This window comes from Crotalus tigris, unplaced genomic scaffold (assembly GCF_016545835.1).
Source record: "Crotalus tigris isolate CLP2741 ecotype Arizona unplaced genomic scaffold, ASM1654583v1 scf7180000018975.1359446, whole genome shotgun sequence".
Lineage (NCBI taxonomy): Eukaryota > Metazoa > Chordata > Lepidosauria > Squamata > Viperidae > Crotalus > Crotalus tigris.
In genome coordinates, this window is record NW_024097306.1 from 497,846 (window position 1) to 515,311 (window position 17,466).

At 45.0% G+C, this 17,466-nt stretch overlaps 1 protein-coding gene across 16 annotated transcripts in view; it reads right to left on the reverse strand.

Moving 5' to 3' along the window:
- Positions 1-1,421: 1,421 nt before the first annotated feature.
- The window catches only part of ZNF532 (zinc finger protein 532), a 66,405-nt gene continuing 50,360 nt past the window's right edge, over positions 1,422-17,466 (reverse strand). For 15 of the 16 annotated variants that reach the window (XM_039358083.1, XM_039358069.1, XM_039358071.1 and 12 more), the window contains 4 exons: positions 16,418-16,696; positions 3,756-3,868; positions 3,267-3,414; positions 1,422-1,996 (listed from right to left, as the gene is read on the reverse strand). In XM_039358083.1, the coding sequence (XP_039214017.1) occupies positions 1,502-1,996; positions 3,267-3,414; positions 3,756-3,868; positions 16,418-16,696 (1,035 nt within the window). In that variant the 3' untranslated portion in view covers positions 1,422-1,501. The remainder of the gene's footprint in view (positions 1,997-3,266; positions 3,415-3,755; positions 3,869-16,417; positions 16,697-17,466) is intronic. The other variant, XM_039358084.1, reaches the window with a different exon arrangement.

Sequence of the window (17,466 nt, forward strand, 5' to 3'; positions counted from 1 at the left end):
TGTGGCGAATTCCTATTGGTTGATTGGTGTGTTGATGGCCAGAGATTGGCTGTTGTTTCCTTGTGTTTAAATCTCTATGATTTAATTCGTATCTACAAACAAAAGAATGCTTGACATCCTATAAAAACTGCAGTTCAAGAAGACTGACTTGACACATGACTTTCTTTTACCCCTTAACTGTATCTTGACTGACTGTAGGTACCACACATTTAAAATAACTAAGCTTATTCTGCATCTTATATACTGTAACAGACAAAGACAAACTTAAAATACTGAAAAGCATCTTCAAGTGGCCTTTAAAAGGTCCTGCAACATTCAATGAGGCCTCTGAAAGCTCAACAGAGGACTATGGAGACAGACAATGATTAAAAGAACACATAGCAAAGTCCTCCAAGACTTTTCTTCTCTGCCAGCACCACTGGGGGAACCCCCCCCCCGCACTGCTTTGATTCAACTCCTTTTCATTCCAATGGAGCTCTTGCAAAGAAGATTAATGCTCACGGACTGAATACTGTATTCAGAATTTTCTCTACAGAGAAATCCTTAAATTGAGTAGGTTTTCCAAAAACACCTGAAATATTTGAGCAAGAGATCATATTAAAGGATCCTTAATCCTCCTAGTTATAAGAATTGGGCTATTCATTTGTGGGTCCAACTACAACTGCTCCTTGACTTGCAACAACAACAACAAAAAACCCTATTTGCTTTTTAAAAACCCTTCTCTTCCAATATTGCTCAGACGCACAATGCTCCTGACTTTTCATTCAGAAATGTGTGAGCTGATTTTCAGCACAATGTTGGCAATAGCAAACATTTCTGGTTAAATGGAATCCAAGGATGTGTACCCCATGGCTGTCTTTTCCTAGGTTAACATGACCTAGTTTTCTAAAGGGGTAATGCTGGTGGGGAAGGAAGTATTTCATTGGGATTCTTCTTCCCAAGGGAGTACGAGAACGGAACACATGGGAATTTTTCCAAAACTGCTCAGGCAATCTCAGAAAAGGATCACTTCTGAAGCAGCTTAATAAATCTAAAGTATTGCTCCAACTTTTAAGAATTCTGCTTTGAAACAATCCATTTGTTAGAAAAGACATAAGCAAGAAAGACAAACAAAACAGAAAAAAAAATCCCACTAAATACAAATACAAACATGTAACAAAGACTATGAAATTTTTTTGTTTAAATATATACAGATTCTTTTAGACTCAAATACTGCTTTTTTTAATGCTGTCTTTCAGGGAGTGAATGACGAATGACTGCTTATAAATCTCTATAGCGATTATGAGGTGAGGAAGATAAATTGAAATATAGAATAGAGCGGAATCTATTGCAACAGCCTAGGAGAGAATTGTTAAAATTTACGGTATGGTAAATCTTTTGTATCCCCCAAAGAAAAAGTCAACTCCATTCTGAAGTAGAAAGGTTGATTTCTTTTTTTTCCCCTCTTTTTTTTTTTTTTTTGCTTTTGGAAGATGCTTATGGGATGAAAGAAAGGAGCAGGTCATTTTTCAGCTGAACTCATTCGTTTGGATTTAATAAAAGCCATCCCGTGTGTCCTCATATGGGTGTTTAAGGCAGCTTCTGTTTCAAAGGTCTTTGCGCACACTTTGCATTTCCTGTCAGAGGCGGATCGATTCATGGATTCCTCCTCACGGCTGGGCTTGTTCTCCTGCTGATTGTCTTCTCCAGAGCCATTCTGTTTCGAAACAGGCTGAGGTTCCTTCAGCTTATGGACAATGAAGAGATGCCTAGACAAAGAGACATGGGACGTATAACAAAGACCGCATTCCCTGCACTGATAGGAAGAGCCGTCAGATTTGTGCTGGGGAATATGTTCGTGGAACTGAAGCAGGTTCTCGGTTGTGAAGCCACAGACGGCGCATTTGTGAACTTTAAAAACATTGATTTTCAACTTCTTCAGCGGCTGGGTGATGGCCCCTCGAGGAGGCCTAAATTCCAACACGGGCTCCTCTAATTTACGCTTGGGACTGGGAACCTGAAGAAGTTGAGAACAACATTAAACAAGTCCATTAAAGAGACAAAGTACAACATGGCTAGTCACTTTCATACAGAGTTGTTGTCAGCAAAATGAAGTCTGAGCTTGAGACAGAAGTCCAATCTGCAGTATAATGTATAGAATGAACTTTCATATATTATGAAGATGGTGACCACCATAGGGTGACTTTAAGAAGGAAGTCATAGTGGATTAAGAGGACAGGCATTTCATTAGACACAATAATGTCTTTTTCTATCTTTACAAAGTAGGATTGTGTCCTTTACAAGGGTAATAAACAAATGGTACCAGACAAGCAGCAGGATGTGCCCCAATCACACATTTCTAAAAAAGGGATGTGCAACATTTCCCTCAGTCCATGAGTCTGCTATGTCAGGACAAAAACAAATGGAAGGGGCCAGGGATAAAACTGTATTTGATTTAATTTTAATTAGATACAGCTCATATGATGACTTCCCATGGACTTACTGTAAATCTTTTTGCTGTTTCTGAAGATGAAAATTCAGTGGCAACGTTTTGAAAGAATTCTTTGGCCTGTACCAAAAGCTTTGAGATCAGGGCATAGGTTTCAGGTTATAGAGAGATGGAAACTACACGGACTTTGATGGACCTACACAACAACCTTTTTAAACCTGAGATGCCATATATATCTGGGGAGTAGACTTGAGAGACATCTGTTTCTAGCAAAGCTAGTTCTCGAAGCACAGCTTGCCTCTGGCCTGTTTCCAGAAAAATGGAAACAGGCACAAAAGATGGCAAATGTTTCATCATGCAGATATTTACCATCATGCAGATATTTACTATATCTAATGTGTACTGAACAGGAAACCCTTTCTACCTGCAGACTATATGATTTCAACATGTTCTGTAGCCTTCTGATTAATCTGAAAAAGCCATAAAGTCCCAAAGGCCAGTTCAGTGCTTGGTATATTGTGCTTGGAGGAGAACCATGGACCTTTTTAATCCATGGACTCAGTTACAAGGTCAAATCATAGATAATGAAGCAACAAATGAGACCTGAGATACAAATTGAGAGGATGGCTTTTCTAGAGCTTTTGGTTATTCTTTACCTTCTATAAAAGCTTCCTCCCTTAGAGTTTATCTTTATGATCCATATACAAAAGGGATACACTGCTATGACCAATGTTTCGATTTTTGACTTCCTGTGAATGCTGCTATAAAGGAGAAAAAAAATATGCTTCCACAGAACTATAACCCACAACGATGCATCATGAGAAACATGATAGCTCACCTTCGTGTCTTCCTTGATTTCACTTTCTCCCATGTTAGTGGATTCTGCCATTTCTTTCACATCAGGTTCTTTAATGCCATGCATCAGCTGAATATGTTTTTCTAGCATTAATCGCTTAGTAAAAGTTCTTCTGGAATCTGGGCAGTGCCTGAAGAAAACGTAGAGCAGGCTATGAACAGATAGCATTAAATGTGTGTTGTGGAATCCAAATTATACCCAAAGATGAAATCAATACCTAACCAAGATGCATGAAAAATGAACATTCACCTTCTCCATGACTTTGAGGTAAGCCTACAAGATAAAAGATCTGATGGACCCACTGGGGGGGGGGTAGCATCATACGAATGACACCTACAATGATTATTCAAAGATTTTGCAAATCTGAAGATCTATGGGAAATCTTTTGACAGTTGCCTGACTTGGTACTATGTGGTACTGCTGAATATTTGTCAGCTTACATAAACAAAAACTTTCAAAAGCAGAACTTACGAGCAGGTGTAAACTTTCCTGATGCCTTTGTGCTTGATACGATTGTGACGGCAAAGACTGTGCGATGAACTGAATGATTTGTCACACTGACGACAAGGATGTTTCTTCATTTGCTTTAATGAAAGGAAATAAAACATTGAAGAAAGAGCAGATACCTTTAAACGTCAACAGAGGGATTCAGATTGCAACTTTGCATCCTGAACAACAAGGACTCTTGGAAACAATCTAGCAATCCTAGGAGGACACAATTGCAAAACAATCAATTGTGTGCAGAATTAAGTTCTTAACACAACACTTAACACAAAACTTCTGAAATAGGATTGAAGTTAGTCATGTCTGTGTCCAGTTCCACCATGTCCACTAGAGGGAGATGCACACAGTTAATTTTTGAAAATGATGAGAATAACTTCTCTCTTACGTGTAATAACCTAAAGACAGTCCTCGATTTATGCTAAGTGACCAGTTGAACTTACGATGGATCTCCCCGGGGCTACTTAAGAACCAAATTCAAACTTCTGATAGCCATTTCCAACGTCACACAATAGCATTTTGGGCACTCAGCAATTGACTCACATTTATGATTGTTTGTAGTGCCCTGCAGTCACAGGCCATAATTTAGGATGATTTTGATAAAAAAACAATATTTACTTCTGTTTTCTGGCAAAAATGTCCATTGCAGACAATGGATTCACTTAACAACTGCAGCATTTGTTTAATGACAGGGGTGACCCACTGCCCAACGCCCAATTCCAACTGCTTCCTGAGGCCCATAGAAGTCAGGGAGAGGTGACATTAATATAGATCAGATGTCAAAAAGCAGAGGAATGAACACATAAACACAAACCCCAGTTGTTAAATGTAGGTCAACACAGGGATCCACCCAACCATCTTTTTTTCCCCGTTTTTTGTAGTCAGATCTTCTGCCAATCAGATTTTTGCCCCAGATTCCTATAATCAATTCTCTTAGGCTTATAGGCACGATGCTTTAAATTCAAAGGCAACAAAACACTTCTGAACACACATGATGCTTATGCAACACTTTCTCTGTAACTCCCTGACACAGCTGCATCCTTTTCCAGGTTCCACCTCTCCAACTGTAGAGGTGAAAAAGGAAACTGAGGACCAGAAAATGTGCAGACTTCTGCTATGTGGCCTATTTCAAAACTTCTTTATTCTATAGTCTTCCTGTACAGTCAGTTTCTGGATCCGTGTGGCCAAAACAGTATGTGAGACCTCTGTCAAGTCCTAACATACAGCAGGTGATCAATTAAGCCATGGAAAGTCTGGAAGTAAGTGATTTAATGTTGAGTCTTGATTGGGGACCCAGACAGTAGTGTAATCCTGTGAAAACATGTATAATTTAAGTGGGTGCTGAAAGATACTATCTGGGTATCTGTGGAGACTTTGAAGTGTCTTTCTACAATCAAATCTGAAACCCTACACAACCCTCCTGCAGACCTCCTTCCCCAGGATAAATATACACGAGCCCAAGGCAAATAAGGGTTGAGGGTTTACCTAGTTAACTAAGAGGACTGGAGACTGACCTGTTGAAGAACATCTATGGTTTGCCCAGGTTCAAAAGTTTCCAGGGGCATCTAAAGGACTGCTGTTACAACCACCTTCACTAACCTGGTACTACCAGAAATACGGGATATTTAATTTTTTAAATCCAGATATCTGGAGTGTGCCTTGATGAGTTCCCCTCCTGAACTGGGATGAGAACTCTGAGGTCATCTGATCTAACTTTGAGTCCAGCCAGCCCAACCACCATCTCTCTCCCTAGCTCAGGGTTGAGACAGGATTCTAATTCATGAAAATACCCCTATTTTTGATAAAAACGTGATTGGTAAAAGAAAGCTTTCTCCATGAGTAGAGAATTACTTCCCTCCCTCTCTGTAGAAAACGGACTGCATTTGTCTAAGAAAAAAGAGGCAGAGAAGAAAGACATCTGAAGAAAAGCAAGACTGGATGTTGGGTTCAGTTCAGAAGGAAGGGCTTTCACTGTTTAAAATTTTGCTTACTGAGATACACTGGCCATACAGGGACAACTCAACCGATGGGCAGATTACATTCTGAGCCCTGTTTTAGATCACATCACCACCCCCATCTGTCCTAAGGATTCATCCTCCTTTGATGGATGCCATTCCTTGATTTACATCAGGCATCTTCCAGGCCTTGAAGCAACTTGAAAGCAGCAACACCATCTTTTTTAACAAAGCCCATGCAACTGAAGGTTGGAAACCACAATCCTAACACACCATAACTTCTACAGCCAGAGTGTTACAGTAGTTAAAGTGCTGGAGTATAATGTGGGGATAGAGATCCGGATTCAAACCACCCTCAATCACAGAAACTCAGTGGAGGGCTTAGAAGCGGTTGCCTTTGCCTGCTCAACATACCTCTAGGATTGTTTTTGTGAGAAATATGTTGTCTGAGCTTCTGGAAGAAGATAGTTTTGCTTGCTAGCAAATCAACAAAAACATGCATCTTCAGCCATCTGCCCGCAGATGTGCAACCCTTTTCACTCATAGCTTTGGAAAGAAACTAAATCTGCATTTTATTACACCAGCTTACTTCAACCAATTATTCTGGGGAGTAGCTGGAGAGCAATTCTGATAAGACCCTTCCCTGATCAACAAAGGTGCACTGGCTGAGGATGATGAGAGCAGCAGTCCAACACATCTGCAGTTTGAGGAAGGTTGCACTGCAGCATCTCTCACTCAGCGACTCAGAGCTATAGGAAGCTGCTTCTGTTACTACTAACATCTTGGAGCCAATTTCATTTTCACAAGATTTCCCACGGGTCCCATACCTCCTCAACCCTCTCACATAGCAAAACTGGCATTATTTTTATTAGATTTACTCCTGCCTAGGGGTATGCACTGAGTATCATCACAAAAATTTATGAATCAGCTCCCCCACACCCCGTTTGCTCAGGAAAGGGGAACATAATTTGCTACTCCTATTCAGCATTTGAATCATATATCTACCATCTCCCAGCACTCAGCAAAGGTTCCCTAATTCTTGCACATGATTAGTCCACTCTAGCTTTGACAATGGAGTTGTGCAATTGGATTTCCATAGATGTAAAGGAACGTGCCTTTTAATTCTTTCTATTGTCAGCTGGAAAGTGCTCAGTCATTCAAAACCAGAACACCGTGCAACGGAGTGAGCTCCCGTTCCTTGCCCCAACGCCTGCCTACCTAGTCTTTGGCGTATAGCCATGCTGGCCTCATGACCACGGAAAATATCTTCAAACAATGCTGGCTCCCTCGGCCAAAAAACAGAGATGAGCACTGCATCCTAGAATCGAACACAACTGGACAGGGAAACCTTTAACTTTTATTGTATCTTAGAAGCTCCCACCTCCAATAATCTAATGGACAGACAACTGAGAAAATGTCATGCACGCAAAAGGGTGTATTTTTAATCTTATAGATATGTGACAGTTCTTCGTTTACAAAGCATGAACATCCATAGGGGCCAGTTCAGTTAGTCCTTACTTAGTGACCACTTGCTCAGCAACCATTCGAAGTTACAACAATGCTGAACATGAAGATTTAGGACAGTCTTCGAAATTGTGGCCATTGCAATGACTCCATGTTAATAAGATTGTTATTCAGGTGCTTGGCAACTGACGCATAATTATGATGGTTGCAGGATCCTACAACCATGATTTGTGACTGTCATTGCTAGCTCCCAACAAGCAAAATCAATGGGGAAGCCAGAAGGAAATCACAAGTTGTGGTCATGTGACATCAACAACCAGGCGTGATTCACTTAACAATTGCAACTGGAACTGTCAGAACTATCATCACAAGTCAATGCGGTTACATGATTTTTCACTTACGACTGCATTGTTTAGCAGCAGAGTTCCAGTCCCAATTATGGTCATGAACTGAGAATTATCTGTATTGTGATGTAAACTTTGCCCTTTCATACATGCATTGTGCTGTAGCATGCAGATACACAAGAACTTGGGTTGTGATGCTTATAAAGCCCTAAACTCGGATCATGCCTCAGGGGCAGACTATAGGTTAGAATTGATCCACGGAAGGGGCGTTGTCTTACCTGAACGCCTTTTCTCAGCAGGATGATGTAGAGTCCAAATGGAAGGGTTCTATGACGGCCTTCCTGCCTGGCAGACTGGGTAAAAACTTCGGCCACACCCCTTCCTTTGGGCGTGACCCCAGTTTTGACTTAGGCGAGAAACTTTGTTGGAATTAACCTTGCAGCTCTTTATTATATCTTTATTATATCCCTGCCTAGACCTATCCTCTGGGTGGGCTTGGACTCTACATCATCCTGCTGAGAAAAGGCGTTCAGGTAAGACAACGCCCCTTCTCCAGCAGGATGACTGTAGAGTCCAAATGGATGGGACATACCAAAGCCCTCATGTCCCCCTGGGAGGGAATGTCTAGGCTACCGAACTCTGAGCAGATACGACCTGTTGAAGAACTCTTCTGCCAAAAGCCGCGTCTGCTGCTGCTAGGGAGTCTAAACGGTAGTGTCGAATGAAAACCGAAGGTGAGGACCAGGTTGCGGCCCTGCAAATCTCTTCCACCGGAGCTTGCGTTAGCCACGCCGCAGATGTGGCTGCGCTCCGAGTTGAGTGGGCAGTCACCTGAGTGGGTGCTGGCAAATCCTGTGAGACGTAGGCCTGCGCTATGCAGGCTCTGATCCACCTGCCTATGGTGGAAGAAGATACCTTCTTTCCCATAGTTGATGGTTGAAAGGACACAAATAATGCTTCAGTCTTTCGGAAAGCCGAGGTGCGTTTCACGTAGAAACACAGTGCTCTCCGTACGTCTAGCTTGTGCCATCTGTGTTCTAGCTTATGTTTGGGTCTTGGACAGAAATCAGGAAGCGTAAGTTCCTGAGATCTGTGAAAGGTGCTATTTACCTTCGGGATGAAGGTCGGGTCTGGTCTAAGAACGACCCTGTCTTTGAAAAAGGTACACAGATCCTTCCTTACTGACAGAGCTGCTAGTTCTGAAATTCTCCTTGCCGAAGTAATTGCCACAAGGAAAGCTACCTTCAGTGATAGGTGATGGAGTGAGCATGTTTCAAGAGGTTCGAAGGGTGCAGATGTCAAGGCTAGAAGGACCCTAGGCAGGTTCCAGGACGGGTACCTGTGTATGACTGGGGGCTTTGTGTTAGACGCCCCTTTTAAGAAGGCATTAATCGCTGGATGTTGTGCTAGGGAAGTTAAGTTGTCGCAGGAGAGTACGGTTGAGAGGGCCGAAATCTGTCTGCGGATGGTATTGACTGACAGGCCCCTATTAAGACCCTCCAATAGGTAGTCTAGGATATTGGGGATAGATACTGCGGTCGGGTCTAGGTGAAGCGAAGCGCACCACCTGCAGAATCCCTTCCATGTAGCGTCGTAAATCCTATTGGTGGACGCCCTTCGTGATGCCTGTATGATCGATATCACCCCTGCAGAATAAGATTGTTTAGTTAAGCTTTGCCGCTCAAATGCCAAGCGGCTAGTTGTAGCCACTGGGGATCTGGGTGTACAAGCTTGCCCTGACTGAGTTTTACCCTGTCCGGGGGAATCCTCCACGGAGGTGATATCGAAAGGTCCACGAGGTCGGCAAACCACGGGCGCCGTGGCCAGTGAGGGGCAATGCAGACCATTTCTGCGCCCTCCAGGATCATCTTGCGTATGGTTGCCGGTATTAGTGGCAGCGGTGGGAAGGCGTACAGGAGTTGCGCCGGCCACCGGCACCTGAGAGCATCCGTTCCCTCCGATCCCGGGGACGGGAATCTGGAGAAGAACCTGGGGAGTTGTGTATTCTTGTGGTTGGCAAATAGATCTAGGTGCGGTTGTCCGAACCTCCGGGAGATCTCCTCGAAGAGAGCCGGGTCCAGACGCCATTCCGACTGGTCCACCTTGGCTCTGCTCAGGGAGTCCGCCTGGGTGTTTGTTTCCCCTGAGATGTGTTCCGCTCTGATGGAACTCACATTGGCTTCTGCCCACCGAGCCAGAACCAATGCTTCTTTCATTAGTTCCACTGATCTCGTTCCTCCCTCCTTGTTTACATGTGCCTTGGCTGCTACATGTCTGTAAGCACGAGGACGTGTCTCCTCGTTACTAGGTGTGAGAAATGACGGAGGGCCAGGTGTATGGCCCGGAGCTCTAGCCAGTTGATGCTGTGTGACAGGTCCTTTTGACCCCACTGGCCCTGTGCTATCTGGGTCCCCAGATGGGCTCCCCATCCGAACAGGCTCGCATCTGTCGTGAGCGTGACCCTGTTCGGTTCCCTGAATATGCTCCCCTTGAGTGTCATGGGGGATAGCCACCATTTTAGTGATTTCATCACCTGTGCTGGTACCAGCACACTCCTGTTGGAGGTGCTGAGGTTCCTCCTCTGGTAGGGTAGGAGGAACCACTGCAACTCCCTCGAGTGGAGCCTTGCCCCTGGGATGATGCCCATGCAAGATATCATCTTTCCCAGGAGCTTCGAGAGTTGTAGCAAGGGCACTCTCCTGATCTTTTGAATTTGGTGGATTAGCTTGGATATGCTGATCAGTCGCTCCTGGGAAAGGAATACCCTGCACTGTGACGTGTCTATCACCGCGCCCAGGTGTTGCAGTCTCCTGGAGGGAATGAGGTGGCTCTTGTTTAGATTGACCGAAAATCCGTGCCCCTGTAGGGTTCGGATTGTGGTCTTGAGATCTGTCCTTGCTTGTTCCCGAGATCTGGACTGAATCAAGATGTCGTCCAGATAAAACTGGACGCGAACCGGAATCAACCTGAGATGGGCCGCTAGTACAGCTAAGATCTTTGTGAATACCCTTGGTGCTGACGACAGTCCGAAGGGTAATGCCCTGTATTGGTAATGTCGCCCCGCGTAGGTAAATCTGAGGAATTTCCGGTAGCTGGGGTGGATGGGGATGTGTAGCTACGCCTCTGTGAGATCTATTGAGGATAGTAGATCGTCTTCCCTGACGCTGGCTAGTATGGACTTTAAGGAGTGCATCTTGAACCTCCTGTACTTTATGAAATAGTTCAGGCCCTTCAGGTCCAAGATTGCTCTCCACCCTCCTGATGTCTTTGGGATGACGAAGAGGGTAGAGTAAAATCCTCTTCCCTCCTCCTCCTTTGGTACCTTCTCTATGGCCTGAATTGACAGGAGGTGGACTATAGCCGAAGTTATCAGCCTCGTCTTGTGTGCTCTTCTGGAGATGGGACATCTGATGAACCGGTTTGGTGGGGGAGAGCAGAAGTCTAAGGTCAGGCCATGTCTGATCGTTTCCAGGACCCAGGAGTCGGTCGTGGTCTGCTCCCAGACCCTGATGAAATTTCCTAACCGACCCCCAATGGGAGTATCCTGGTTGGCGTCACTTGGTGCGTTTAAAGGATCTGCCTCCCGCTCCCCTATATGGGCGTCTGGACTGGAACTGGCCCCTGGCTCCCGGGCTCTGGCGATCCTGGGTTCGATCCTGTCTGGGGTAGAAGGATCGTGAGCCTCTGGGCCAGTCCCAGGATTGCCCTGATCGAAAGGGCTGCCTCCATTCCCAGGGGCTTCCTGGGCGGGAACCCTGTCTCCGGAAGTCCTGACTGCCTCTCCTGTCTAACTTCTTTGATGGGTGTACTAGGATTTTTTTCTTGTCTCTGCCTTCGCTGACATGTGGGTCCAGAATGGAACCAAATAGGTCTACTCCACTGTATTTGGACGTCGAAAGACGCCATTTGGACCTCAGGTCTGTCTTCCAATTTTTGAGCCATAGTAGCCTACGTGAGGCCACTGTGGCCGCAATGGATCTAGCCGCATACTTTGTTGCGTACAGTGAAGCGTCTGAGACAAATTGCGAGGCCGCGAGGAGCTTGGCCAATGTTTGGTGTATTCTGACCTGGTCTGGAGGCACCGTGCCTTGCAGTTCCCTCAGCCACATGATGCTGGCCCTCGCGAAGAAAGATGAGGAAGTGGCTGCTCTGGCCGCCCAGGCTGCAGCCATATGGGAACGCCGGAGTGAGTGTTCAAATTTCTTCTCCTCAGGCCTCAAGACCTCCGCCATGTCTCCTGGAATCGCGGAGGTAGAAAATAATGAGATTAATGGGTTATCGACAGTGGGAACCTCTAACATGTTAGAGAAGGAGGGAGATAGGTTGAAAAGCTTTCTTTCCGCGCTGTTTGGTGCCGGTGGGCTTGCAAGTGAGGACCATTGTTCCTCCAGCGTGGTCATGAAGACCTCCGCACATGGGATGTACTTATCTTGTGGAACCTTTTTGGCAAACAGAGGATTGGCCTCCTTGCTTGTTGAGGGCTTCTCATCCTGTACTGATGTTAGGTTGACTGTGGAAACAGCCTTTACCAGGAGTGATTTTAGGAGCGCTGGGTTAAAGAGTCCAGAGCTCGTTGCCTGCTCAGGTGCCGTCTCCTCGTCCTCCGAGAGGGGCATGTCTGACATGTCGAGGTCCACTGAGTCACCCTCTCCCAGTTGAGAGGAAGTTTCAGAGGTGCTGGTAGGGGGTGGCCTAGCCCGACCCTTACGGGGTGTGTGAAAGGCCACTTGTCCCTTAGAAGCCATGAACTGGGAGAATGCATCCTGCATGAATGCATGGAATTGTGCCGACCAAATGCCCTCCTGCGCTTTGTCGTTAGAGTGAGGCGCTGGGGTGCGGTCGGGTGAAGAAGCTGGTGAGGAGGGGTTGGAGGAGTCTAACTGTTCAGTTTCCCCAGGAGGAGACCAAGTCTTAAGCACTTCCTCGGCAGTAGGGTCTGTGCTGGGTGCCACCGCTGGGACAGGGGAAACCGAATTTGTCCCATTGGCATTGGTTCTCTGTGCCCTGCTAATTTGTCTTTCTAAAGCCAAATGTCTCCTCAAAGCCTCTCGCTCAGCCGTTTTAGACTGTCCCTTCTGAGAAAGGTGTTTTGTTTTAGCTTTCTTCTTCCCCCCCACCTCAGATTCAGAAGATCTGCGTTTTTGTTGTTGCTGTGGGGGGGACAATTGAGGGACCTGTGTGACTGAATACGAGACATTGTCTGCCATTGTGCCAGACACCCCGAGTAGGTAGTGCCTGGAGTGGGGGACAGGATACGCAGATCAGATGCAGATGTTTGGGGCTGAGCCCTCCTCTGCCTATACAAACAATGGCCGGACAGACAGGAGTCTTTGGACAGAAGATCCTGCAAGGCAGTGACTAAAGGTCACTATAGGAACAGTCAGAGAAAAATACTCCTCCTCACCTCCTCACTTAGTCCAGAGAAAGTGCAGTTTATACCTCTCTCTCCCCCTGTCTGTGGCTGTGGCAGCAGACCACGATCAGAAAGGGTTCTCTTCCTTTTCCCTCTTCCTTCCTCCTGTCTCAGTTTCTTGCGATAATCCCGGATTTTAGCTTAAGGGCTGCCCCTTTGTCTGCAAAGGAATGGAGTCCGGATGGCCCCGCCCCCAAGGGAAAACGGCGGGAAGGTCCGTTCGCTCAAAATGGCGAATGGGGAAGAAACCACGCCTCCTAATGTTAGCCCGGGAATCCACGAGGTTCAAACAATGGCGGATCTTTGACTCTGAGGCTCTCGCGCCGCTCCGCTGGTCTATGCCGAGCGGCGCCGCGGTTTAGCCGCTTTCCGCGCGGCTCAGCTGTTTCGCGCTGAGCGGCGCCTCGTTCTATCGGCCCCAATCACGCTTTCCGCGCGGCTCAGCTGTTTGGCGCTGAGCGGCGCCTCGTTCTATCGCCCGAACCGCTCAGCTGTTTGGCGGCCCCGGAGAGCGGCGAGCAATCCGGTAGTGAAACCCCCGCCCCACAGCTGCTCGGTGGGCCGGTTATCGGCGGGCGAGCGATCCGGTCCGGCTCCAAGCCTCCCGTTAGTCCCTGACGCCCCACTCACGAATCCGCCGATCCCGGCTGCCTCTCTCGAGTCCTATCCGCTGCCAGACAAATTTTCGTTCAACTGGAGGAAGAGGGGATTCCCTTTTTTTTTTTTTTTTTTTTTTTTTTTAAGTTAAGTTAGTTTGTTCTGAGAGCTGCTTCTCGCACTTCTACCAGGCTTCGAGACTGAGTCAAAACTGGGGTCACGCCCAAAGGAAGGGGTGTGGCCGAAGTTTTTACCCAGTCTGCCAGGCAGGAAGGCCGTCATAGAACCCTTCCATTTGGACTCTACAGTCATCCTGCTGGAGAATGAAGCTGTTATATGAGGCTGTTTTACTGAGCAAAGGGAACAGACCTGCATTCTCAGTGACTAATATGTGATGTCAACAAAGACAGCAGCTTTAATTCATTAATAGAAGAGTAGCTAGTTTTAATCACGGAGTGCCCTGTGGCTGTTGTTTTCACTACAACCCTTCTTTTTCTTTGTCATTTTTAATATTTTAAATAATTTATAAAGCACTTACAGTCGTGTAGCACATACATTTTAACAAGAATGAAAAAAATACAAGCCTTTTCTCACAGATCCAGATGGCCCTAATTTTTCTGTAAGGCTGTGAAGACTCTCTTTTTCCTTCAGGGGTTAGGGCCAGGATATTATTGAACCCAATAGATGCATTTGGTTTTGTGAATTCTTCGAGATGCCATGATTATTGCATTAATGATCATTTCCAATTGTATCGTGTTTTGTTTATGTTGGATCCATTCATCCATATATGTGTTGTGTGTGTGTGTGTGTGTGTATGTGTATGTACGTGTTTAAGATGGGAATAAAAAAAATTGTATAATGATTTTTTTTTTCTAATGTTTTTCCCATAAGTACAGGCTCCCAAAGTCATGCAGCCGGCTTTCATGCCTAAAGCAAGATTAGAACAGCTTCCTGGTTTCTAGCCTGGTGTCTTAGCCACTAGACCAAATGGGCTTTCTACAACAAATATTCATTCATTCATTCATTCATTCATTCATTCATTCATATCATTCAGTCATTCATTCATTTTGTATTTCTGAACCTCCCATCTGCCTCGTATAAAATAAATAAATAAATGCATCCCTACAAAACCCCACTTATCATGTTGGAGAGATATTCTGTAATTTAATACAATTTAATACAATTTAATGTAATGGAACTTGTAGTCCTAGATCAGTGGTTCTCAACCTGTGGGTCGGGACCCCATTTGGGGTCGAACGACCATTTCACAGGGGTCACCAAACAAGGCTGTCCTCCATTTTTTCCCCCTTTTCTTTGGCCACGCCCCTGGCACCTGGTGATGTATAAGGGGTTGGGGGTCACCACAACATGGGGAACTGTATTAAGGGGTCGCAGCATTAGAAAGGTTGAGAACCACTGTCCTAGATTCTTAAAAATTGCGAAAGGGTGGTTAACTGCAGACTTATTTCTGAAGCTAATTTATTCCTTTTGTGTACAGTAATACGGAATGCAAGAGAAAAATGCACAGGAAACCTTTTTTAACACACATAATTAATTTCATTTACTGAATGGTAGATTTTCACAGTTCCTTTAATACAGCCAAAAGAGTCATCTTCTGAGGCTTTGGCAATACACAAGTATAATCAATACATTTCACAGACAATTCAATTCAGAAACAGACAGCTGCTAAGAATAAAATATAATTCACTAACACTAATTCAGCACCAACTTAAAAAGCAGCTTGACTCTAATGTTTATACTGGTTGTGCTCATGGTACATGAACATCCCCTAGCCACCCACTCACCAGTCAACAGATTCACTGTCTTGCGTGCTGCATCAAACAACACAAGATGTCTAGACCTATCGTGCAGCAGTCTTTTTTTTTTTTTAGTTCTTTAGTTCTTACAACGGCTACAAAGGAAGTTGTACTGGCCTTTTCACTTCCTGTCTTTTCATGTTTTTTCTCCAACAGAAGAAATTTTAAAATCCAGTGACAGGATTGTGGTCAGCACTGCTCAGACAGATTCAGGAGGAGTTTCCCCCCCCCCTGCTCCTATCTGACTAAAGGGAGAGACCGAAAAAGAAGAGACTATTTGGGAGTTCCCCAAATAATTCATTTTTGCTGGTCTCTTGTAAACTCAGGAATGAAGAGCCAAATAATATTCAGATAAGTCACTTCCTTTATACGAAGAGATTGAGTTGATTGGAAGGAATTTGTTGAGTCCAAACAAGGCCAGAGATAAACAGTTCATCTGTGCAGGCTGGAGATTTTTCAGGACACATATATCCTGCCTCAGGGATCTCAAGACTCAACTGTTAAGCATGTCATGAAATACAGGTAGTCCTCAATTTACATTCACAATCAAGCCTAAAATGTCTGTTGCTAAGGGCGACTAAGTGAGTTTGTCCCATTTTGCAACCTTTTTTGTCACCGTTGCTAAGTGAATCATTGTAGTTAAGTTGGTAATGCAGCTGTTAAGTGTAATCTGGCTTCCCCTTTGACTTGGCTTGTCAGAACGTCACAAAAGGGTGATCACATGACCCCGGGACTCTGCAACCATCATCAATACATGACAGTTGCCAAGTCTCCGCATTCTGATCACTTAATCGTGGGGATGCTGCAACGGGTCCTAAGTGTGAAAAATTGTCATAAGCCATTTTTTTTTCAGTGCAGTTGTAACTTTGACCTGTCACTAAATGAACTGTTGTAAATGGAGGACTACTTATAGAGCCCACATATAGAAGGATGTTAGAGCAACAACTTATTAGCACTGATGATGTTACCTAGTTTGGGTAATGAAACGTCTGCAAGAAAACAAGCAAGCTCAGAGAGCACCAAGGACCCCTCAACCACTTACTTTTCCGTGCTCTTTTCTCATGTGGGATATGTAAACATCTCTCTGGGTAAACAGCCGATCACATTCCCAGCACGTCCAGCCAGGATTAGACACTTTTTTGGGCTCTGCCTTCTTCACAGAAGTGGGGGAATTCTTCTCTGCTTTTTCTGTCCCATTGATGGATTTTGAGTCCTCTTTACTGTGACTGACTGAATTCTGGATGGTAGGCTTTGTACTCAATGGCAAATTGATACCAAGATTCGGTGGTCCTTCAACACTTTTCAGTGTCCCATGCATAGACTGTGGAAGGAAGGAAGGAAGGAAGGCAATTAGATTATATCTGTTATTTAAAAGGAATTGGAATATTCAAAATTCAAATGAGTTTCTTTTTTTTTATTATGGGCTTGTGTGCAAATAGTTGGGCATTTTATCAGTCTCATGTGACAATCAATGAGAGGTAATTTAGGGTCACGATTTTGATGACCCTATACCATGATATTAGAAGACCTTATGCCAGTGGTTCTCAACCTATGGGTCGCGACCCCATTTGGGGTTGATCGACCATTTTTCGGGGGTCGCCAAAGGTGGCAATCCGCCATTTTCTCCCCTCCGGGGGCGGCGCTGCACATGCGCACTGCGCATGGGGGTGGCACCGCGCATGCGCGCCACGCATGGGGGCAGCACCGCGCATGCCCATAACGTTTGTGTGACGGGGGTCGCCGTCACACAAACGTTGAGAACTGCTGCCTTATGCAATGACAATCAATCACAGGAGACTTTGTGTGAGTAAGCTGAAATCTTACACAAGATTTGGTCTCATTGCATAAGGTCTTCTAATATCATAGTATAGGATCATCAAAATCGCGACACTAAATTATTTCTGAGATGTCACGCCATTTGAATTTTTGAAGTTGAAGGCATTTCAGAGCTTGAAAAAAACCACAAATTTCAGTACTGTTCTGGAACAGTGAATTAGTAATTGACGTGGTAATGAAGAGGGACGCTCATCCTTTTTATCTGAATGCACTGCTAAATTCAGGAGTTTGCTCACCTTATAAGCCCAGAGTATC